The sequence below is a fragment of the Anolis sagrei genome, chromosome 2 (genome assembly GCF_037176765.1).
Source record: "Anolis sagrei isolate rAnoSag1 chromosome 2, rAnoSag1.mat, whole genome shotgun sequence".
Taxonomy (NCBI): Eukaryota; Metazoa; Chordata; class Lepidosauria; order Squamata; family Dactyloidae; genus Anolis; species Anolis sagrei.
In genome coordinates, this window is record NC_090022.1 from 100,919,891 (window position 1) to 100,943,566 (window position 23,676).

The following is a 23,676-nucleotide window of genomic DNA, read 5'->3' on the forward strand; positions in this document are numbered from 1 at the left end:
CCCTACCCCCAGTGCTACTCAAATAATAAAACATGTATTGAATTCAAGACAGTGTGAACACCGCTGTTGCTTTATGATAGTTCCTAAGACTGTTTTGACAGCCTCCAGGCTTCCTGCCCCCTTCCAAAATGAGTGATTTACCTCCTACTCCATAATTTGGAATTGACTTTTTAAATAGCTAGCAGCGGCCCTCCACCCTTGTGCTGTTTAACATATCTATAGAAATGCCTTTTAAAACCAGAAGTGGATTTCCAGACATTTCCAGAAGGGTGTTGCATTTTTAGCAGTTAATGCAACTCTCAAAGGGGCCCCAAACATGCCACCATTCGCAACCATAAGAGAAGATAAAATGAGTCCTCGTCCTGGCCATTCCAGAACTGATATCTCAGCACCAGATTCTGCAGGCCATGCTTTCAACCACTCTTCCTATTATACTCCAGTAAATGATCTAGGATTCTTTAGAGGATGTGGAAAGTCCTAAGGTGCGTCTCCTGAAAAAGTCCCTGCCGTGTGTAGCTGCCATGCGAAATCAAACAGGTCCTTCAACAGTCCAGATGCAACACTCAGGGGTGTGGTTTCAGTAGTGACTCTGTATGCTTCCTTCTTCCTAATGTCCTGCAGAACTGTTAGAATATAGGGTTGTTGTAAGTTTTTGGGCTGTATGGCCATGTTCCATAAGCATTCTCTCCTGATGTTTTGCCTGCATCTATGACAGGCATCCCCAGAGTTTGTGAGGTCAGGAGAGAATGCTTATGGAACGTGGCCATAAAACCCAAAAAAATTACAACAGCCCAGTCATTCCAGCCATGAAAGCCTTCAACAATACTGTTGGGCTACAGTTTCTATGATCCCCAGGCAGCATGGTCATAATAACTACAAGTAAAATAGTTACTGTAATAATAGTCTGGAGAGAGGGTGAAACTCCACCGGGGCTCCGGAGAGATTTCATCGCAATCAAGGTTTGTGGGGGATTCCCAAGGATTGGAGAATCTCCATCAGCCTCCTGGAGAAAGGAGGTTCGAATTTGGGGCATTAGAGACTCTGGTGTCTCCTTCAGACGGTGAGAATTTCCACCTTTTGCCATCCGTGGCCATTTTGCCATTTCTGATTGTTCCTTTCCCATGAAGTCATGGGGGTCGCCATACATAACAGGTGTCTTCAAAGCATGCGCGCACACACACTCCTTTGTCTCTCCCCATCTCAGCTCAAGGATTGCTCTTATTGTCCCAAATTCTAGCCACTAGATCTTTGATTTGCCCTCAAAGTCAACTCTGAAACAAATACAAATCTACCACCTTCCATCTTTTGTTTTGGCCCTTGCTTATTTTCAGTAGTATAAATTATAACATCTGGAAACCAAGCCCATGGAAAAGAATAAAGGCCCTGTGAATGTAATGGTGGTTAACAATGTCTTTTATGATTTCTCCTGTGACTAAATGTTTTTCCCTCTACAGGAGAAGATTGTGATTCTAACCTGGCTATCTCCTTTCTTTTCTATTTAAGAATATTACTACCAGCCAGCTGCACACACACACACATACATACAGCCCTGAAGAAGAGGCTAGGTTTTAAAGCTGTGTTTCTCTATTCCTGGAAGAGGATGAATAATGGCACTCTCCTGCTTCCTACAGTATTATTTAATTGCTCGGTAATAAATAGCCTATGTAGAATGCTGGGTTTCCCCACCCACATAGAATCCAGACTCTTTATCAGGTGCCCCACCATTTTGTATGGTTTGTGCAGACTTCACTTGAGCCACTGGGCAATGGTGCTGGCTCACTGGAATGGTAGTCCACGCTTCCCAGTGTGGCTCTGGCTATTTCCATGGAAAAGGGCTGTTCTGCCTGTGTCTGTGTCTGGCCACTCACAAGATTGATTGATTGATTGATTGATTTGACTTGTATACCGCTACTCCCAATTTGGCTCGGAGCGGTTTACAGCAGTAGATTAAAACAATACAATTAACTTTAAAATACAATAAAAACAAGAACACACATAGTCCCGAGTTATTCACTCTGGTTCAGATCTGTGCCTTACTGTTCCTCCTAGCCCTTGAGCAATGGCATTAACTATTCTCGGCAATGTGTTGTGAGGACTTCCCCAAGCAGCTTGCACATGTGCACTGCATACGTAATATTTTAAGTGACATCATGAGAACATGTGGACTGGTAGAACATGTTGATAGATGCTTTTCATTCACAGAGAATAGGGGATATTTTTGGAGCATTAATGTATTTGATGGGTCCCCACAGGTTTCTGAATTTATGGCCATTGTTGTTTGAGCTATCATTCCCTCCGTCTCCCATTTCCTCCTTCCTACCCCACCACTATTGTATATGTGTTTGGCTATGCTACTGGAAGTGTACAGAATCCCAGTTAGGCAGCCTGGAGTCATGGCAAACTTTTTGGAGACCAGCAGCTTCAACCACAAGTTGTTGACTGAAGAGAGCTCTGAAAAGGGTCCTTGTTTCTTTTACAATTTGCTCCTATGAAATAATAAATAAAGACTATCTCGATATTGCTAGGGTTCTTGTTCATTAAAAATCATTAAGAATGGTTTCAGAGATGCGAGAAGAACATAAGCCCCATTTATACAGCCATAACTTTATAAGGAGGAAATAAACAAACAGTTTACATTCATATTGTTTCCTTTTGATTGTACTCTTGCTATTACATTGTCTCATCTCCAGGACAAGTTGCTTAAATTGCCAGGCTAGCAACCAATTTTAAATCAGAAGAGCAGGAGACACAATGTCACCCATAAATAGTAATGGGGCTTCCCTCTTCTTCTCCCAGACCTTCCTCATGTCACTGCTTGTATAATGTATAGCTTGATTCTAAATGTGGTCATACTAGGGTGTTTGTAGGGCATGAATAGGGCTGGCCCCACCTTTTGGTACCATGTGGTGTTTACCTTTGGTGGCCGAGAGTGGGTGCTATAATAGAAAGCATCAGTAGAATCTTTCTGGCTGCGTTCTCTCCACTAAAAAGTAGAAGTGTGTGTCTCATGTGGACTGCCTTCCCATCATAGCTATCTTTTGTTGTTGCTGTTGTTGTTTATTTGTTTAGTCGCTTCCGATTATTTGTGACCTCATGGACCAGCCCACACCAGAGCTCCCTGTCAGCTGTGGCCACCCCCAGCTCCTTCAGCATCAAGCCAGTCACTTCAAGGATACCATCCATCCATCTTGCCCTTGGTCATCCCCTCCTTCCATTTTTCCCAACATAATTGTCTTCTCGAAGCTTTCTGTCTTCTCATTATGTAGCCAAAGTACTTCATCTTTCACTCTAATATCCTTTCCCCAAGTGAGCAGTTGGGCTTTATTTCCTGGAGTATGGATTGATTTGATCTTCTTTCGGTCCAAGGAGCACCACAGTTCAAAAGCATCTATCTTCCTTCGCTCAGCCTTCCTTATGGTCTAGCTCTCACATCCATAGATTGCTACGGGGAATACAATTGTTTTAACTATGAGGATCTTAGTTGCCAGTGTGATGTCTCTACTCTTCAATATTTTATCGAGATTGGTCATTGCTAGCCATCTTGCTGTCCGAAAATGACATGATCAATACCCCCCCCCCCCCATTACTTTCAGTGACTACTTTAGCTAGCTTCTGTAGGTGAAATGGTGGTTGGGAGATGAACCTTGTCCTTTACTTCAAGCTGGCTCTTAGAATGAATCCAAAGTTTGATCCTGGCTGTCTGTTTTCTGAGGCTTATACCAATGTTTTATACACATATTTAGAGGAAGGATAAAATTTAGACAAGTAAAACTATGTCAGGCCAGAGGTTATCTTTCAACGTCACGAGTTTGTTAAGCAAATAAGTAAAGAAGTTGGTCACTGCATCCGTTTTCCATTACTAGTTAATTATTACACACATCTATAAATGACGTGGTGGCCTTTGAAACTTCTTCGTCCTTGTTTTAAAATGATAAAAAAGCAAGGGGAATAGCAGTCCCTCTCTTCTCAGCTTCTCAGCTATACTGATTTGTATAGGAAAAATCCAGGCATGTAAAAGGCACAATAAATGTGGCTATGAAATCATGATGAGGTGGGGGGAAATGAGTCTCCTTCCCTATGAGTGTGATGAGGAATTACCCTCATGTGGTTTTCATGTCACCATGAACTTGTTAATACTATGCTGTAAAAGAATTGACTAAAATCTTTCCTTCCAAATCGTGTTAAGTGAAAATAGCTTCTCTTTGTTTATATCAGAAGTCAGCTGATGGGAGAGAGAACTGCTAATATAGATAACGAACTCCCTTTCCATGGCCATTTTTGAGGTGTTTTAAAGACAGGTACCCTCTAGTTCTGAGTAAGTGTGCCTGGAGCCATAGTAATATAGCAAACCTCCTCCTCCAAACATTGGTCTCAGAGGAGGAGAGCTGACTTTGATTTTGCCCTTTCAGCCACTCCGTGGAGCCTTTCTTTCTCAGAACATTTACCTTTGGGAGATAAAAGAGCCAACAGATAAGAAAGTTTCAATTCCAAATATATTAAATCATCAGCCCTTCATCCCCAGCTCTGCCCTGGTAGAAAATGGAAGCAAGTCTAGGCTTGAATCCAGTGTAACCTATTGTGGATTGTTTTAAAAATGTTTTTAGAAAAACATAACCCAAAACAAGGAGATCCCTGCTCCCTTCTTCATGGCAGTAAGTGCCCAGCAGTACACAAGATGGAGCAGAGGATCTAATTTTGGAGGACTCTGACATGGAGTATGGAGTAGCACTCTAAAAACAGCTTACCTCTAGTTTTTAAGTATCTATGTTAATGTGACGACGATATATTTTTTAAAGAAATGACCTAAACTAACCTGCCAAATTAAGATATGGGAGATGAAATATGGGAGAAGATAAAAACAGATTACGAAATGTAATGATACCTCGCTTCCATTTTAGTAGGGTGATGGATTCATTTTGGGTTTAGATTCATTTTGGGTTATAGCTTGGACTTTAAAGGAGTTGTGGAACCTATTTTAGGGATAAGGATTAGGACCTGAGACAGCTTCTTTAAATTTCAAACTTAAACTGGGATTATATTCATCACCCCACTGTCATGAAAGCCACTAGATTAAATCAACATATGATTTACTGATTGGTACGCCTGTTAATATATTAATCAGTAAATATTGGGTTGTTTTAGTCAGGATATCCTGGAGAACAAGTTTTTAACCCCTGCTTGACTATGACAACCCACTGGGCATCCTTGTGCAAGTCATATACTCTTAACTGCAGAAAAACCTTCTGAAATGACTTGAAGCCATACAGCAATGCCTCCCAAGAATTTTGGGACAAAATAGGAAGCAAGCCTGAAAATGAAGAGGAGAGAGAGCGAGACAAGAGACCTGATTCACTGATCTATCTATCTATGTCTTTTAAAATGGCTCATATTCTCAGAATATATAGCTCCCACTATGGCTCCCACCTGAGAGTGTCATTCATTACAAATCTTCTATAATTGTGCTGCTAATTTTAATTTCTTTTCTAAAAGGCTGATCTTTTGAGATACAACAAATTACCTTTGAATTTCCTGGCTTTTGTTAAGACAGGAAGGAAATCCAGCCCTAACTCAAGTCACTGGAGTTATTTAAATGTTACTTTTATCTCACAATGTGCTCATTTTACATCATTTTTGTTGTTGTCTGTCTAAATGACCTTTAAAAAGAAATAATAGCAAAAAGATAAAGTGAAGAATTGTTCTCAGGGCATCTCTGCCTTCCTCTCATTTTAATTTAACTTCTGTTTTTCATTTCCACGGTCCAATGGATCATAACATTGTGGGGGGGGGGGGGTCATCTAACCCAGCCCCTTGCTAATATAGAGAATCTGTTGCTTCTGTATTCCTTACAGGTTTTCTTTTAGCTTTTGAATGAAAACTTCTAATACAAGACACTTTACCAAATTCAGAGGCAGGCTGAACATTTTGTGTAACGTCTTGTTACATTCTTCTTTCTTGTAAGTGTTTGACTCCTTTGATTTGGGTCTTGCCCTTGAAAAGGTGAGATCAGAGGTAATCAAATCTCTTTCTCACTTCTTCAAGTTGCTTACTGACTGAGAATGATGTTACATTTTCATCCAATACATTTGGTAGGGCCTTGGTTAGGAAAGCCCATTGCAGCCTAGGCTTGTGAATGCTAAGCTGCAGTTTGTCCTTATGAAAGCTCTGCTAGGAAGTAGCTTTACCCCGTCCATGCTTGTTTCCATCTGAGCTATTGAAATGAACTGAATATAAGCTGGCTATTTCCCCAAAGGTTAGGTAAACTGGCCTTCATTTAGAGGCAGTATGTGGGAAGCCTTCCATAGTGAAGACAATAAACTCTGTGTCATTACTTCAAGATTATGCATACTGTTTAAAATTGGTTTTGGATACAATTCTTCTTCACTTGGCTTATAATTCTTGCAATTGTTACTGCTTTTCTATGTAGGCATCTAGAGAATTCTAGATGTTCAAGCTTCACAACAATAGCCTTCTTGATGGAAATACCATTTGCAATATGTGGGGAAAACAAAGACTTTCGCCCACTGAAATTCACAATGAGCAGTGTTAATTCAAAAATTATAGTTGATGAACATTTATTGTCCCTCCCGCTGAAAAGAATGTGTTAAAGAACCCTTAACTACGCAGAATCATTAAATTGGTTTCAATGGATTAATCTCCATAATGTTTGAATTATGGGTTCAAACTTTGCCTTCACACTTTTGGTGACAGTCCCTATTGTAGGATGCCATACACATCCTGCTGCTGGTCTGCCTGCTCCCTGCAATCAACCTACCAATAGTTTGTGGTCTCACAACCTTACTTTATGCAATGGGTCCATTCTGGTTTAGTGCTAGCAATGAAGTAATACCAGGAGGTGAAATTCCCCTCTATTCCCAATCTCCCATATTCCCTTTGTTGTTCTCAGGCTGTCTGTTTTGTGTTTTTTAAAAGTATTTTTCAGTTATATTTGCCCTTTTTTGGTTAGTCATTGCTGAAACTGTGAAGTTGCTGTCAAAAGTAATGAAAATTAGAGAACAATGGAAGTTACGAGGGTATGAGAAAGTATGATTGCTGTGCCAGGGATTGGTGAATCAGTGCAATTACGCAAATGAAGAGAGGTGAGATAATGAAGGTGCTCACCCCAATATGTACCTGCTACCTATGAGCACACAACTGCAATGGAATAGCAGCTCCATGCAATAAAGTCCTTAAATTGCATTACATCAGAATGAATGCTTTTTATTCCTCTCTCTTTTAAAATAAATGTATACACTCACAATTTTATTCTTCATTGAGTTATTTTAGATATTATAAAGTTCCTAAAATATGCTGGTGGTTTCTGGCTGTAGTCATCCAATCTCTGATCTCATCTTGCTCCCCTTTTATGGGATCTAGTGTCCTGATTAGGTGCAGTAACCTGATCACTAAGAAAAAGTTTGGCATTGTTTTCATAACCATTTTGTAATGAAAGTAGAATTTGATCCCAGAACAAATGATGTTTTTAGCTCACAGTCAGTCACTAATTCCTGGTGTGGTTATAATAACAGTACAAAAATGCATAAATAAATAGAAATGAAATTGGGGCCATGTTTATTTCTAAGAAAACAAAATCTGTATTGGCTTTGGATTGAGAATCTTGGCCCGGAATGTGCTGAATGGAGGCATTGCACAATCAGTTATGGTAGGCTGCCAGTTTGCATTTTACGAGATAAGTCTGCTTAAAGTTTAAAGAGAAGTAAGCCTTACAATACATTCTGGAATGTGCCAGAATTGTTGAAACAAAAAGCACACCCTTAGTCCCCACAATTCATGGAACATATATGTGGCTCAAGTATACCGTGAGAATTGAAAAGCAATAATAAAGTGAGCATTATCAAGTAAATAGAAGATGCTGGAAGTTTATAGAGCTTTTGATAAGATAAACATTGGAAAGAAGCTGTACTGATGTTTGCTTATGCTAGCAGTGGAGTGTTGACAAAGTTTTAAAATAGATGTCTGTTATATATGAAAAGAAAAAGACCTGTGAAGAAACATCAGGAAAGTGGAGAAAATTCTGGAATGTTCTAGGAAAGTGTGGCAGTTTGCCTGAAACAAATTTATACTACGCATGTTAATGTTTTCATGAATGATGATATGTTTTCTTGGGTGGGGGGCAAAGAGTGGAGCAGAAAGTGTGCTGTGGTTGCAGATTAAAATATGAAAGCAAAATAATAATAAGGGAAATGAGAGAAGAACCACGTAAGATGTCAAAAAGCAAAGGGGATGTAATTAATCACCCAAAAGGGAGGAAGGAAGGAAGGAAGGAAGGAAGGAAGGAAGGAAGGAAGGAAGGAAGGAAGGAAGATAAGAAGAAAAAAGACCACAGCATTTTTGTACTGACATATCCTTCGTATGTAAAGCCACCATACTACAGTTGTTTACCATAAGCAATTTGGTTGTTAGGGCACAAAGGGGGATTTGAACTGTTTCTGGTTCAGTTAGTTACTTCTAAAAGGTTTGTGAAAAACAATAATAAACAGGACTATTGTTGCATCCCCTTAAGAGTCCGGGGAAAATTAACAAGTGTGAATGGGCATTCAACTACACAAAACCAGTGGAAGATTTGCTGGTTAGCTTTGGTTGCTCAATTCAAAGTCCCAATGAATCCACTCAGAATGAATAATCCAGTGGGCATATGTGCGTATAAAGGGGAATTGTTTGCCCTTTGTATTCATTAAAGGGTGGCAGGGGAAATGTCTGAAAGCCCAGAAACCATCCCTTCTCCAAACCACTAAAAGGGTTAGAAAGTTTTCTGTGCCGTTTGTTTTATACATTAGTTGTGCTGATGGTTTTATATTGTCATCAGTTGAAATGAATGCCGATAGCTCTGCTTTATCATCATACATTAAATGTGAAGATATTCAGGCCTACTTGGTGAGTGATACATTAGACCAATCAGAGAGTCCTCTTGAAAAGATAATGACTCCTTACTGATTGTCTGTATGAATAGGCTGGTAACCTCTGAAATATATTTTCTTGGATGTAAGGATTCAATCCTGAACAAATGTAGGTCACGGCTGGCTATGAGCAATATTTCCTGATGACTAGCTTGAGGAAGAGGGTGATACCAGCAAGTGATTAAGGAAAAAGCCAAAAGTAAGTGAAGATGTCTGCAACATGCAACCTTTCATCTATACAGATACACAAAAGCTTCTAATTTCGGAATAGGGAACAGCAAACAAGGAGAAGATTGACCTGTGGGTTGCTGTGAGTTTTCCGGGCTGTATGGCCATGTTCCAGAAGCCCAGAAAACTTACAGCAACCCAGTGATTCTGGCCATAAAGCCTTCAACAATAGATTGATCCCTCTTTCTATATGCTGCAATTCTAACTTTGATGTCAGGGCTGGGAATACAATTATCAGGGGGGACACTACAGAAAAGGCCCTCTCCCATGTCCTCCCATAGTATATTTTCCCTACTGACTGAATAGTGCTCCTCTAATAGATCTCAGCTCTCAGACAAACATAAAGAAACAGAGGGGTTTAAGCATTAATGCCAGCATCTTGAATTCAGAATGGACATGTATTGGCAGCCAGTGCAACTCCTTCAGAACTGGTGTTGTATGACATCTGAATGATGTTCCAGTAAGTCTAGTAGCTGCTACATTTCCCACTAGTTACAGTTTCCAAGTCACCTTCAAGAGCAGTCCCATGCAGAGTGCATTGCAGTAGTAGAAGTTAATAGTGAATGGACTAATAATGCTAAATTGTCCCTGTCTAGGAAAGGCCATAGCTGCTGGACCTATCAAAGCTGGTCCCATGTCTTCTGAGCCACTGAGTCTATCTAGGCACCTGTTCCTTCAGGGGAAGGACATACTTCATTTAGGCAACCTACCCAAATTCCTAGACTCAAAAACCACCAGTCCATAGAGGCTCAATCTGAAAGGGATTCAGCTTGACCCCCATCTAACCCATTACAGCATCCAAGCACTCTTCCATCACCTCTGCTAACGCAGATCACAACAAGAAATAGAGAAATAGAGACAAGTCTTATCAGCATACTGATGGATTCTAATATCCCAAACCCATAATGACCTCTCCCAGCCCTCACAGAGATGCTAAACTGTATGGGAGACAAGACTGATCCATGACACCCTACAGTGTAAAGGCCATGGAGCTGAGCAGCAGTGTCTTTCGTGAGAACTTTTTAAAATATGTACTTTATCAAGACTTTAATTGTGTTACATATGGTTACTGTAGAGCCATTTAAGAACTAAGAAATCATGTTCTAGATTCAAGATTCCCTAAGACTGTTTATTTTGAGACTCTTCCCATTACAGGAAATCCAATAATTATCATGCCTCCATTCCAGATAAGTCTGGTTCTACAGAGAACCTATTTAAGGACCTTTTCATCCCTCACAGTTATAGCACAATGATCCCACTTTTACTGCCATGGCTACATCCTATGAAATTCTGGAGTTTGCATTTTGGTCAGAGGCACCAGAGGCGCTCCCAGGTCGAGGATTCAAAAAACCTTCCTCTAACTTGGCAATCATAGTGGAATCCGTGTTATAATTCTGTAGTATGAAAGGTCACTGAAGTGAACAGGTCATGAATGAGTCACAACTGACTTGACCCAATGATTCAACAGACCTTCATCTTACCTGCTTCTTGTTTGTGATCCTTATATAATAATAATAAATGATAAAACTTTATTTATATCCCGCCCTCTCTCCCCAAGTTGTCCTTGAGAACAACCTCGCTGTATCTTAACTCTGAGGAGAATTAATCTGACTGTAAAAACAAACACAGCTGGATGTAAACCTGAATAGGTTGTGAGAGGTATAACAAATAATTTCATCAAATCCTGGATCTGTTGTTTGGGATATGGGGAATGATTCTGTCCTTCCTCTTTTTCCAGGTTGTTTGTTCACTTTGGCACTCTCTAAGAATACCAAATGAAGGTATTATATACACACATTATGTCATATATGTTTATCTTTCACAAAGAAGGGCCAGCCCTTTTAAGATTGGAAATGGTGTCTGGCACACTCAAGCCTCATGTAAAATTGTGTTCATGTTGTCTCCAAAACAGAAGCATGCCACATGGAGCGGTTGAAATCTCTGGGTCAGTTTGCCTCATAGATACAGAAACATAAAAAATATCCCATTCCCAACTATGGTTAAAATGGATTTATTTAATTTTTAAATTGAAGTTCATTTAAAAGGAGGGAGGGAAAGTTTATACAGTCATATTTAATGTTTAGTTAGGTAGCTGTGCCTCTGAAAGCATTAATAACTGTTACATTTTCTACCTAAACATTAGGAAGAACTTCCTTAAGAGCTGTTCAGCAGTGGAACTCTCTGCCTTGGAGTGTGGGGGAAGCCCCTTCCATGGAGGCTTTTAAACAGAGTTTGGATAGCCATCTATAGGGGGTGCTTTGATTGTGGTTTTCTTGCATGGCAAGGGTTGGACTAGATGGCCCATGTGGTCTCTTTCAGCTATGATACTACGATTCAGTATGTGGTTGATTTATAACACATGTGTCTACATCAGGGATTACAGAACTGCTGCTCATACTATGGGCTGTAAAAATAACTTCAAAGGGACCTTATGTGTGGTACGGTATTTATGTTGGCTAATGATACCAGGTGCCCTCCCCCACCCGCCCAGTGGCGCAGCGGGTTGAACTTGAAGGTTGGTGGTTCGAATCTGGGAAGTGGGGTGAGCTCCCGCTGTTAGGTCCAGCTTCTGCCAACCTAGCAGTTCGAAAACATGCAAATTTGAGTAGATCAATAGGTACTGCCCTGATGGGAAGGTAATGGTGCTCCATGCAGTCATGCCGGCCATATGACCTTGGAGGCATCTATGGACGCCGGCTCTTCGACTTAGAAATGAAGATGAGCAGCAAACTCTAGAGTTGGGCATGACTAGGCTTAATGTCAAGGGGGAAACTTTACCTTTAATGATACCAGGTAAACACATGACTGCATGATAGAGCCAGTCTCAATTTATATCTGTATATATTTCAGTTGGAGCCCCCGGTGGCACTGGGTTAAACTGCCAATCTGCTGAACTTGCTAACTGAGAGGTCGCAGGTTTGAATCCAGGGAGTGGCGTGAGCTCCTGCTGTTAGCCCCAGCTTCTGCCAACAGGTACCGCTCCAGCAGGAAGGTAACAACGCTCCATGCAGTCATGCCAGCCACATGACCTTGGGGGTGCCTATGGCTGTTGAAAGTGGTGCCATGCTACATGAATTCTAGTGTGGACCAAGCCTGGGCAAACTTTGACTGTTGGGAATGGTGGGAGTTGAGGTCCAAAACACCTGGAGAGCCAAAGTTTGTGCAGGCCTGGTGTAGAAGATACCATGGCAAATACTGCAAGTTGACATGAGAGAGTGGAGAAGAGCCAACCACAAACCACCTACTGCAATGCAGCCTGAGCCCTGCCACATGCTTAATGGAGGACCTTCTTATAGCAACCCCAGTGGCACTCCAAGTGGCCAGCTACTGGTCAAAGGGCATTTAGTATAATGCCAAGTTTTGAAACTTTGTGTTTTTAAATACATTACAACTGTACCTTTGGTTCGCTTCTGACGAGATAAATAACCCTGTCAAATACCTCTCCGTCCTTTCCTCATGCAGTCTACGTTGTGTAGACTGTGGTTTACTTATATAGAGCCCTCAGTAGCACAGTGGGTTAAACCCTCGTGCCGGCAGGACTGAAGACTGACAGGTCGTAGGTTCGAATATGGGGAGAGTGTGGATGAGCTCCCTGTCAGCTCCAGCTCCCCATGCAGGGACATGAGAGAAGCATGGTAAAACATCAAAACATCCGGGCGTCCCCTGGGCAATGTCCTTGCGACGGCCAATTCTCTCACAACAGAAGTGACTTGCAGTTTCTCAAGTCACTTCTGATACGAAAAAAAAATGTATATAGAGACCCACTCGCATGTATTATTGAAGGCTTTCATGGCAACACCAGAGGCGCGCCAAGTGGCCAGCTACTGGTCAAAGGACATTTAATAGAATACCAAGTCTGCAAACTTTGTGTTTTGTTTGTTTGTTTGTTTGTTTAATGCAATGAAACTGTTTGGTTAGCTCCTGACAGGATAAATAAATAAATAAATATGGCCGGAATCACGGGGTTGCTGTGAGTTTTCCGGGCTGCATGGCCATGTTCCAGTAACATTCTCTCCTGACGTTTCGCCTGCATCTAGGGCAGGCATCCTCAGAGGTTGTGAGGTTATCTCGCCTGTTTGATAGAAATGAGGTAAAGAGGAGGCAGCCTCGAGGCCTGGAGCGGATAGCCTTTCCTTGGAGAGGTCAGTCCACAAAGGGACGTGTTTGTGAAAGGAGGTTGTGTGGGTGAGGGAGCGATCGCTGCGGGGCTTCGCGTGCCCTTTCCTGGCCCTCCGAAAAGGCTGGGCTGGGCTACGGCCAGTGGCGCCCCTGCTGGGCGAAGAGCTCCCGAAGGAGGCCGAGGAGGGGCGGGCCCTTCCTTCCTTCCTTCCCTTCTTCCTTCCTCGGGGCTTTTGCGGCTCCGGGGTGACTTCGCTTTTCGAGCGATGACGCGAGCGCGCTCCCGGGGCGGGGAGTGTCCGCCTGGCTACCGGCCAAGTGACGTCTTCGCGGAGAGGTTGTCACGTGACCTCCTCCGGCCCCATTCACAAATAACAAAAAAAGAAGGCACAGAGGGCGGGAGGAGGGGGCGGGGACAAAGCCGAGGCTGCGCGCTCAGAAAGTATAAAAGCTGCCGTCCTCGCGCTCCCAAGCAGCAAGGAAAGCTCAGCCGCTGAAGCAAAGGCTGCGAGGAAAAGACTGAACTCAGCTCGGAACTTGTCATCTACGCACCAGGACTAGCCGCTCATTGAGAAAGCAAGAAGAAGGAGACCAAGAGAGAGAGAGAGAGGCGCGCCTGGGATTCCAAAGGAGTCCCTGAAAGAGAGAGAGAGAGAGAGAGAGAGAGAGAGGGAAGACGTCCGTCCCTCCCTTGGAGCTCCTTCTCGGCCGTGTTCCGGAGGCGCTGGCGATGGTCAACATGCAGGTGTGCGCCGTGGAGTGCGAGACGCTGCGCGAGCTGCTGGAGTCGGGGGCGGCGCTGGTGCTGGACTGCCGCTCCTTCCTGGCCTTCAACGCCTCGCACGTGGTGGGCTCGTGCAACGTGCGGCTCAGCTCCATCGTGCGCCGCCGGGCCAAGGGCGCCGTGGGCCTCGAGCACCTCCTGCCCAACGAGGAGGCCCGCGCCCGGCTCCGGCAGGGACGCTACCGCGCCGTCGTCCTCCTCGACGAGCGCAGCGCCGACCTGGAAGCGCCCAAGCGGGACAGCACCCTCCTCCTCGCCCTCCACGCCCTCGCCAGGGAGGCCCGCCAGGCCCGCCTCGCCTTCCTCAAAGGTGAGGCGACACGCCACGCAACGGGGAATTGAGGTGGGGGGGGGGGTCGGCACTTAGGCAAGAAGGGGGAAGGAGTCTATCCCATGGGAAAATTTAGCCCAGGAGGAAACAAGTTAGGCAAAAATAGGAAAGAAAACAGGCTTTCCTTTCGGGGAATTTGTGCCACCCAAAGGGACCCGCTAGTTAAAGATTTAGCCCACCAAGTTAGGCAAGCATGTTAACCATCTTTAACATGCTTGGGGGATAGAAGTGCCACCCAAAGGGACTCGCTGGCTAGAGATCTAGCCCAGAAGGAACAAAAGTTAAGCACAAACATGAAAGAAAACAGTCTATACGTATTTGTGCAATCCAAAGGGATCCGCTGGCTAAAATTTAACTCACCAGGAAGTGAGGCAAGAATATTAACCATCTTTTCTTGGGGGAAATGAGTGCCACCCAAAGGGATCAGCTGACTAGAGATTTAGCCCACCAGGAACCAAGTTAGGCACAAATATCGTTGGGGGGAAATTGTGCCACCCAAAGGGATCAGCTGGCTAGAAATTTGGCTCCAGAGGAACAAAAGTTAGGAATGAAGATGAACCATCTTTTCTTGGGGGAAATGAGTGCCACCCAAAGAGACCAGCTGACTAGAGATTTAGCCCACAAGGAACAAAAGTTGGGCAAGAATATGAAAGAAAATAATCTTTGCTTGAGGGAAGTAAGTGCCACCCAGAAAGGGACCAGTTGGGAGAGTGAGAACACGCTCTTTGTAACTTGTCTGTGATAATAAAGAATTTCCCTCATTCTCAAAGCAGCCCCTGAAAATAATAACCGTCCTTTTCTCCCTCTCTCTCCCCTTCTGTAGGCGGATATGATGCCTTTTCCTCCCTCTGCCCCGAACTGTGCACAAAGCCCTCGGCTCCCAAGGGTCTGACGCTGCCACTCAGCTCCAGCAACGCACCCGGCAGCGCCGATTCCAACTGCAACTCCTGCGGGACCCCACTGTATGACCAGGTCAGTTGGAAAACAATCTAGGGATGTTTCCTTTTCTCTCCCTCTCCCCCTGCCCTGAAACTGGGACACGGGTGGAAAAAACCGCTCTGCTTGGGAAGCAGTGACATTGAAAATGCAACGAATTCTCGATTTCAAAAGGGAGCAGTTGTGTGGAGACTGTGTAGAGGTGACGCTATCTTTCACCGGAGAGGATTAACGGATTGTGTTCTTCTCTCTTCTATTTCAGGGTGGCCCTGTGGAAATCCTGCCTTTCCTGTATTTGGGCAGTGCCTATCATGCGTCCAGGAAAGACATGCTGGATGCTTTGGGGATCACAGCCTTGATCAATGTTTCCGCCAACTGCCCGAACCATTTTGAAGGGCACTATCAGTACAAAAGCATCCCCGTGGAGGACAGCCACAAAGCCGACATCAGCTGCTGGTTTAATGAAGCCATCGATTTCATAGGTAAAGGACGTTTCTCTCTCCCTGCAGCATATGCAGATTGGAGGTTAAGAAATCGGTGTAATAGAGAGCTCCAGACACCTTTATAGCTGAGTTGAAGGGTATCTCTTTAGAGGTTTCAGAACAGCAGCATGTAAAATAAGCCATGTTGGAGCTTATGCCTCCCTCAGATAACAGCATTTATAAAGAGGGACATTGAATCTCAGTATGTTTGAGTATAATATGCACTGGCTATTATGCTGACAAAATGTTAATTTTTCAGTGCATATTGATAACTAGTAAGAGCAGGGGCCATCATCTTCAATGAGAGATGAAGCATCTGCATCCTATTTTGCATCAGTTTCTGCTCCCAGCCAAGTGGCTTGCTACCTTATACAATTAGGAAATAACCCCACTTTAGCACACGAAGTGAAATGTAGTTTTTACAAAAGCTTGATAAGAAAGTGCTTGCTAACAGTGATTTTTTAACTCATTGGTTTCAGACTCTGTTAAAAATGATGGTGGGCGAGTGTTCGTTCACTGCCAAGCCGGCATTTCCCGCTCTGCAACCATCTGTCTTGCTTACCTTATGAGGACCAATCGCGTCAAGCTGGACGAAGCCTTTGAGTTTGTGAAGCAGAGGAGAAGCATCATCTCTCCCAACTTCAGCTTCATGGGGCAGTTACTGCAGTTTGAGTCCCAGGTCCTGGCTCCAAATTGCTCTGCGGAAGCAGGAAGCCCTGCCATGTCTGCCTTGGACAGAGGCACCACGACTGTATTCAATTTCCCAGTCTCCATCCCTGTCCACACTTCCACCAGTGCACTAAGCTACCTTCAGAGTCCCATCACCACCTCTCCCAGCTGCTGAAAGGGTAGGCGCAGGCTGGTTCGCTGCACAAAGACTTTGACTCTCTTGCTGTTACCTGAGGCGTGCAATAGCTGTGAGAGCAGATGGATTAGCTTGCAGGAGGTTTCTCTCACTGCAGCTACAGAGCAATATAGAGTTACCAGCACAGCTCAGCCTATCTGACTCTAGAAAGCGAGCGTCTTTCTGCTAGATGATCCTGCTGAGGGACACAGTGTTTTTGACCAATGTATGGATGCCTACAAAGGAGACAAAGCTCACAGGACAATGCTTTCTACTCCTGAAATATTCCTCATTAACAGTTTCCTGTCTGTCAGTCTGTTTCAGTAGCAAATCCGACAGTATTCTCATCGCCTGGTGTGCTAGGCTACAGTAACAGTGACTCTGTCCCTGTGTGTAAAGAAGCGTTGGTATTTATTTATTTTTTAAACCGTGTAGTTTCCATTGTGTGTTCTGCCTTTTCAAGTCTGAAGTTTCATTTTCTTCTTTAAGAAACAAATATACCTCAGTATTTTTTGGGTACTGTACACCTGTAAATGCATCTTAAACTGTTTCTGAAGCACTGACATTGAAAGCACAACGAGGCATTTGTGTCTTGGTTGCCAACAGTTGTATGTTTGCAGATTTTATTTATGATGTGAAATAATATATTTCTTCTAAAAGAGAAGATATGGGTTTTGTTATGATTATGACTTTTTATACAAACTGAATAAATTATGACATTTCTATTGAAGAATAATTCATTCCTTTCAATGTTTCTCTCCCACACTTTTTTTCTCCTGAGAAATTGCAATCACACACTGAAAAAGCAAACATCTCCTATATAGTATCTGGCACAATCCATATCTGTAGTTCTCATTAGAGTGTGCATATTTATATAGTACTTCCCCTTGTGGATACCTGAAATCATGGATAAATACAAACCCTATACTTTAGCTGTACCTGGTCTGGAAGCATACCATAGAATTGAACTGGAGGACCTGGAGAGGCCCACAAACACTTCTGGGAGGGGGTATTTTTGGAGCATGGATAAGGGAAACTGGATATCAAATCAATGCTAAGTTAGATAAAGGTTAAGGTTTCCCCTTGACATTAAGTGTAGTTGTCTCCAATTCTGAGGGAGGAGCGCTCATCTCCCATTTCTAAGCCAAAGAACTGGCATTATTCGTAGACACCTCCAAGGTCATCTGGCCAACATGACTGCATGGAGCGCTGTTAGCATTCTGCCAAAGCAGTACCTATTGATCTACTTACATTTACATGTTTTCGAGCTGCTAGGTTGGCAAAAGCTGGAGCTGACAGCAGGAGCTCACCCCACTCCCTGGATTCGTATTGCTGACTTTGCAGTCAGCAAGTTCAGCAGCTCAGCAGTTTAACCTGCTGCGCCACTGGGGGCTCCAATAATTTAGATACCTAAAACAATCCTAAGGTGGTGCAGAAACATAATTTTCTCCTCTCCCAAATACTTGTGCAAATGGTTATGGCAGTGAGAAGGTAAAACCTCTTCTGGGTTGTTGTAGGTTTTTTGAGTTGTATGGCTATGTTCTAGAAGCATCCTCTCCTGACATTTCACCTGCATCTATAGTGGGCATCCTTAGAGGTTGTGAGGTATCACAACCTCTGAAGATGCCTGCCATAGGTGCAAGCAAAACACCAGGAGAGAATGCTTCTAGAACATGGGCATACAGCCTGAAAAGCCTACAACAACCCAGTGATTCCAGCCATGAAATCCTTCAACAATGCATTAAAACCCCTTCTGCCTCAGTATGTTCAGCAACGTTTGCAACACAAAGCAAGTTGAATATTGGTTGAAACATCTGGGTGGGGAAAACAGTAGGGAAAGCACGTCCATGCACTGGATCTAAGACACCTAGCAGAAAGAGTGATCTACATTATGAGATCAATTAGAATACACTTGGGAAAGACAAACATCAACAGACGAAAATGGAGGAATGTGGAGTGCAGCAAAGGGCACACAGCCTTCTGTTTTCCAACAGCTCTGGAGTAAGGGTCTGGTCAGCTACAATGCACTGTAAGAAAGCACCCAGACACACTTACGACATTTGCTAAATACATCTTAATGAATGAGAGCAAATAAGAATGCTTCATATGGTAGAAAGAAGCTTGCATTTTGTTCTGTTAGAACCTTGTAGATTTTAACCATGTGAAGACTAGCTAAAATCTTGGTTATTGGAGAAGGATGAATATGACCGTGTAATCAAGCAAGTCCTCTGATCCAGCGTAGGGAGGGATTGCATAGGGCACTATTTATTTATTCAAATTCAGAATACAGTTATAATGTATTTTTTTTTAAACTACAATCAAAGTTAAAAACTTGTCATTATGTCAACTGGTAAACCATATCACTTTATTCTCTATTTCCCAGCCTAAGGCTCTAGTTCTAATGAAACGGAAGCACGAGAAGGAGAGGAAACAGATGCAAGCTGGACCTTGGGAACCTAAATGTGGAAATGTTTTATTTTTGGACTAGCTACCAGAAACTCCTCGCTTCTATGAATTCTTCTTGGCTGGGGAGTTCTGGGACATGCCATTCAAGACAGGAGTTTTCCTAAGCACTGGTAGGAATAAGTGTATTTAACCTGGCTACTCTTTTTAGAAAGCAAAGCTACTGTCTAGGCCTATATTTGCACAAAGGCTATTATAATTTTCTACCAAATGTCACCCCTTCCCTGATGATATCTGTCCCCAACACTGGTGCTGTCCACAAATAGGTAATGGTTTCAACATATTCTTTTTCTAGCTTGTGGGATCATGGGGGACTGCAGAAGGCAGAAATCAAGAAAGACCAAAAGTGAAAGACGGTCTGGCTGAAAACGCACCTCATTGCATCAAGTAAGTCAGTTCTGTTATTTCCATTTCATGGATGAGGTGGCAAGTGATGGTGATTTGTCTTGAAATCACAGAAGATTTTTGTAACTGATATTAATAATTCCCCAAGAACATTTTAAGTATTTGAACCATGTCATTGAGTTACTTTGGTACATATGGTTCTATATATTGGATAATACAATGCAGACCCATCCTGGGATCTAGCTGATATCACTGGATTGATCTACTTAAGTAACACTTAGTAATGATATTTGCACAGCTGCATATAATCACACCCAATATGCCCATGATAATGTTATCTATTAATCTTTATCTGTATCAGAATGTGTTTTAGATAATTTCCATTTAACAGACGAGCAACTGAGGGCCCTTCTACACAGCCATATGACCCAGAATATCAAGGCAGAAAATCCCACAATATCTGCTTTGAACTGGGTTATCTGAATCCACACTGGGTTGTTGTAGGTTTTTCGGTCTGTATGGCCATGTTCTAGAAGCATTCTCTCCTTACGTTTCACCTGCACTTATGGCAGGCATCCTTAGAGGTTGTGAGGTCAGTTGGAAACTAGGAAAATTGGTTTTACATATCTGTGGAAGGTGCAGGGTGGGAGAAAGAACTCTTGTCTGCTGGAGCTAGGTGTGAATATTTCAATTGGCCACCTTGATTAGCATTTGATGGCCTGGCAGGTATGGCTTGTTACTGCCTGGGAAATTCATTTGTTGAGAGGTGATTAGGTGTTCCTGATTGTTTCTTGTCTAGAGTTCCCTTGTGTTTGAGTTTTGTGTTTGAGTCCATACTGCTATATATTCCAGTTCAAAGCAGAAAATGTGACATTTTATTCAGCTATGTGGAAGGGGCCTGAGTTAAACAATAATGACTTTGCTGAGATCAGGCAGTGAGAATTTAACTAATTTAGAACTTGACATGAAACAAATGTTAATCATTAGGTGAGCTGCTTCTGGTTAATATAATGCCAAGTTTTTTAAACTTTGTGTTTTTCAAATTCATTACAACTGTACTCTTGATTTGCTTCTGATACGATAAATAAATTAGGTAAGTGACCTTATCATGAGAGTATGTCTGTGATCCACCCAAGATCTCTGGTAAATGTCATTACATGACAAAAACCTCAAAAAATAGCCAGCCATTTTATCCCTATGACTTCAAATTCAGGTTCCTCAAATGCTGCTTTCTTCTGCCTTCGCAAACCATTGTAGATAGCACATATAGACAGAATTAGGAGAACATCTGAAAATTACTCATCATTACCTCAAAAACTCAGTCTGAAGTGATGTGTTAACACTCGTTAAATCTTTTTATATATGTGGGGAAAAGATAGTTGAGATATTCTTCTGTTATTGTTCACTGGGTAAATCTGATTTCTTGTGGAAATTATGTCTGCAGTTAAAACGCTTTGTGCATAAACATTTCCAAATATTCTGATTTTCATAGTACGTGGCACCAAAAACCAAGAAACAGCATGAAACAAAATAAAAGTCCTTAACACTCAGTGTATATACCAGATCATTTGGACATAGTAATAACAGGTTAACTTTTCTATATCCTATTCTCATATCTAGATGTGTTAATGTCCCTCTTTAGATTGCTGGGCTTTGGCTTAAATCCAATGGCTACCCCCTGCTAGGGTGGCCCCACTGTTTAGACTCTACGTTTCTATGCCCATTTCTCTACATTGTCCCTGGGTGAACTTCCCTATCGGTGTTTTTACCGTGGTTTGCTTATTTTTCGTGCTGTTATGTATTTGAATGCTTTGTTTGCTTTTTAGTATTGAAAGTTGTTGATACATGTTTCTTTTAAGATAACCGTCTTTGGGAAATCAGTTTCAAAAGTGGAAAATAAATAAATTAGGGAGGAAAAAGAAAAAGTCCACTGTGGGGTTTATTCGTTCACAGTATTGTTTCCTTTCCAGCTGTACCCCTTCCCCCATGCTTCTTATGTAATAGATATTTTTGTTTGGACAAAAAGTTGCAGATCAAAGCTCACACAGTGGAAAAATACAACCTTGGCACCCACAATCTTATCTGGGTTTTTTTTTAAAAAAGATCTCACCACCAGTTTAATTGCATCTCCAAAGGAATTCCAGTCCACTACAGGTTGCAAAAACTTATGTATATTCCACAGGAGACTAGAACGCACAACCTGGCAGGGATCTAAGCAGGTGTCTCACATTCCCACACTATTGGAGTAAGCATATTTATCGTTAACATCGATATATTATTGTTATCCTAAGTCAATGCGTGCCCTGCCTTGCTGCTACTGATATCCCTCCAATCTCTAATACAAGTGCACTTTATAACAATCATAGCACAAGTGCACTTTATATCGGCTTAGCACGAGTGCACTTTATATCAGCTTTAGCACGAGTGCACTTTATAACCCTCGATATACTAGAGAGAATGGTCAGCATTAAGGGATGGGATCACCGGGATCCAGAGACAGATAACAATAATGGTAAACATGTGCTTATTTATGAGACCACAGCTACTGGAGACGGAGGGAACATCCCCGGGGGGGAAGGGACCGCGGGTGGGGGAGCCGCCATAGAGGTGGTGACTGGTAGAGGGAGATACGGGAAAGGGAGAATAAAACTTCCAATTCGGCCCAAAATTTATAGTAATAAATTGGCTATCTCTAAAGATGCTAGAAATCAAAGACAAGAGCAAATTCGGCCCAAAATCTTTAATAGGACATTGGCAATTCCAAAAATAGACACTACTATTCGGCCCGAAAGTAACAAAAATAGATTGGCAATTTCAAAATCTACTCCCGACAAAATACAGCTGAGGTGCCAAGACGGTGGCCCCTCCAAGCTAAAGGTGGTGCTGTTTAATGCCAGGTCGGTAAACGGTAAAACTGCCATCATTCAAGACCTAATCCAAGAAGAACGAGCCGACCTGGCTTGTATAACGGAAACCTGGTTGGACAAGGGGGGAGGGGTTAATCTCTCCCAACTCTGTCCACCAGGTTATTCCGTGCAGCACCAACCAAGGCTTGGAGGGCGGGGAGGCGGAGTCGCAGTGGTCTATAAGGACTTTATTCCACTGATCAGGTGTCCCATCCCACAATCATCTTTTGAATGTGCCGGCTATAGGATAGGTGACCGGGACAGGATAGGGATTCTAGTAGTGTACCGTCCACCCCGCTGCACTACAGTCTCCCTACCTGAGCTAGCGGGAGTGGTCTCGGACATGGTGTTGAACTCCCAACGGCTTTTGGTCCTGGGAGACTTCAACATCCATGCCGAGGCCTCTCTTTCCGGAGCGGCTCAGGACTTTATGGCCTCCATGGCAACCATGGGCCTGTCCCAGTTAATATCTGGTCCCACCCATAGTGCCGGACACACCTTGGATTTGGTCTTTACCCAAGGATGGGATGAGGGTGACGGAATGGAGGAGCCGACCATCGCCCCTTTGCCATGGACCGATCACCACCTGATCAGTTTTAGACTAACTGTGCCTTCTAACCTTCGCAGGGGTGGTGGACCCATTAGAATGGTCCGCCCCAGGAGACTGATGGATCCAAATGGTTTCCTGATGGCTCTTGGGGATTTTTCCACCTCCTTGGCTAGCGATACTGTCGATGCTCTGGTCTCTGGCTGGAATAGGGAGTTGACCAGGGCAATTGACACTATCGCTCCGGAACGCCCCCTCTCGAGTAACCGAGCTAAACCAGCTTCTTGGTTTACTGAGGAGCTGGCAGCAATGAAGCGAAAGAAGAGGAGGCTAGAGTGCGTGTGGCGCCAGAATCCCACCAATCTAGCTCAAACACACCTGAATGCCTTTTTAAGGTCCTACGGTGTGGCAATAGAGGCAGCTCAGAAAACATTCATCACAGCCAATATTGCATCAGCGAAGAATCGTCCAGCTGAGCTTTTCCGAGTTGTCAGGGGCCTGTTAAATCCGCCGAAAAGCGAGGCCCCGGATAACTCGGTGGCTCGCTGTGAAGCATTTGCTCGATCCTTCGCGGATAAAATTGAGCGGATTCGGTCTGGCTTCGACGTCATGTTAACGGCAGTCTCTGGGGATGTGACGAGAGCATCTGCTTGTCCGGTTTTGTTGGATTCATTTCAATTGGTTCAGCTTGAGGATGTGGACAGGATCCTTGGAGAGGTGCGACCCACCACATGCATCCTAGACCCCTGTCCTTCCTGGCTGATCAAGGAAGCCAG

At 43.3% G+C, this 23,676-nt stretch overlaps 1 protein-coding gene and 1 long non-coding RNA gene across 2 annotated transcripts in view; both read left to right on the forward strand.

The window, feature by feature from the left end:
- Positions 1 to 13,724: 13,724 nt before the first annotated feature.
- On the forward strand, positions 13,725 to 17,375 carry DUSP1 (dual specificity phosphatase 1). Its single transcript, XM_060765107.2, has 4 exons — positions 13,725 to 14,356; positions 15,201 to 15,349; positions 15,576 to 15,795; positions 16,275 to 17,375. Exons 1-4 carry the CDS (start codon positions 13,993 to 13,995, stop codon positions 16,637 to 16,639), a joined length of 1,098 nt encoding a protein of 365 aa, XP_060621090.1. The 5' UTR covers positions 13,725 to 13,992; the 3' UTR covers positions 16,640 to 17,375.
- Positions 17,376 to 19,017: 1,642 nt separating this feature from the next.
- The window catches only part of LOC137096398 (uncharacterized), a 38,187-nt gene continuing 33,528 nt past the window's right edge, over positions 19,018 to 23,676 (forward strand). Inside the window, exons 1-2 of the long non-coding RNA XR_010909438.1 lie at positions 19,018 to 19,215; positions 19,398 to 19,489. This is a non-coding gene — a long non-coding RNA (uncharacterized lncRNA). The remainder of the gene's footprint in view (positions 19,216 to 19,397; positions 19,490 to 23,676) is intronic.

Excerpts from the sequence above, each read along its gene's own strand:
- DUSP1 (XM_060765107.2), top strand. The coding sequence starts at position 13,993 with ATGGTCAACATGCAGGTGTGCGCCGTGGAGTGCGAGACGCTGCGCGAG. Across the intron at positions 14,357-15,200 it reads CCGCCTCGCCTTCCTCAAAG|GCGGATATGATGCCTTTTCC; the intron begins GTGAGGCGACAC and ends CCCCTTCTGTAG. Across the intron at positions 15,796-16,274 it reads TGAAGCCATCGATTTCATAG|ACTCTGTTAAAAATGATGGT; the intron begins GTAAAGGACGTT and ends CATTGGTTTCAG.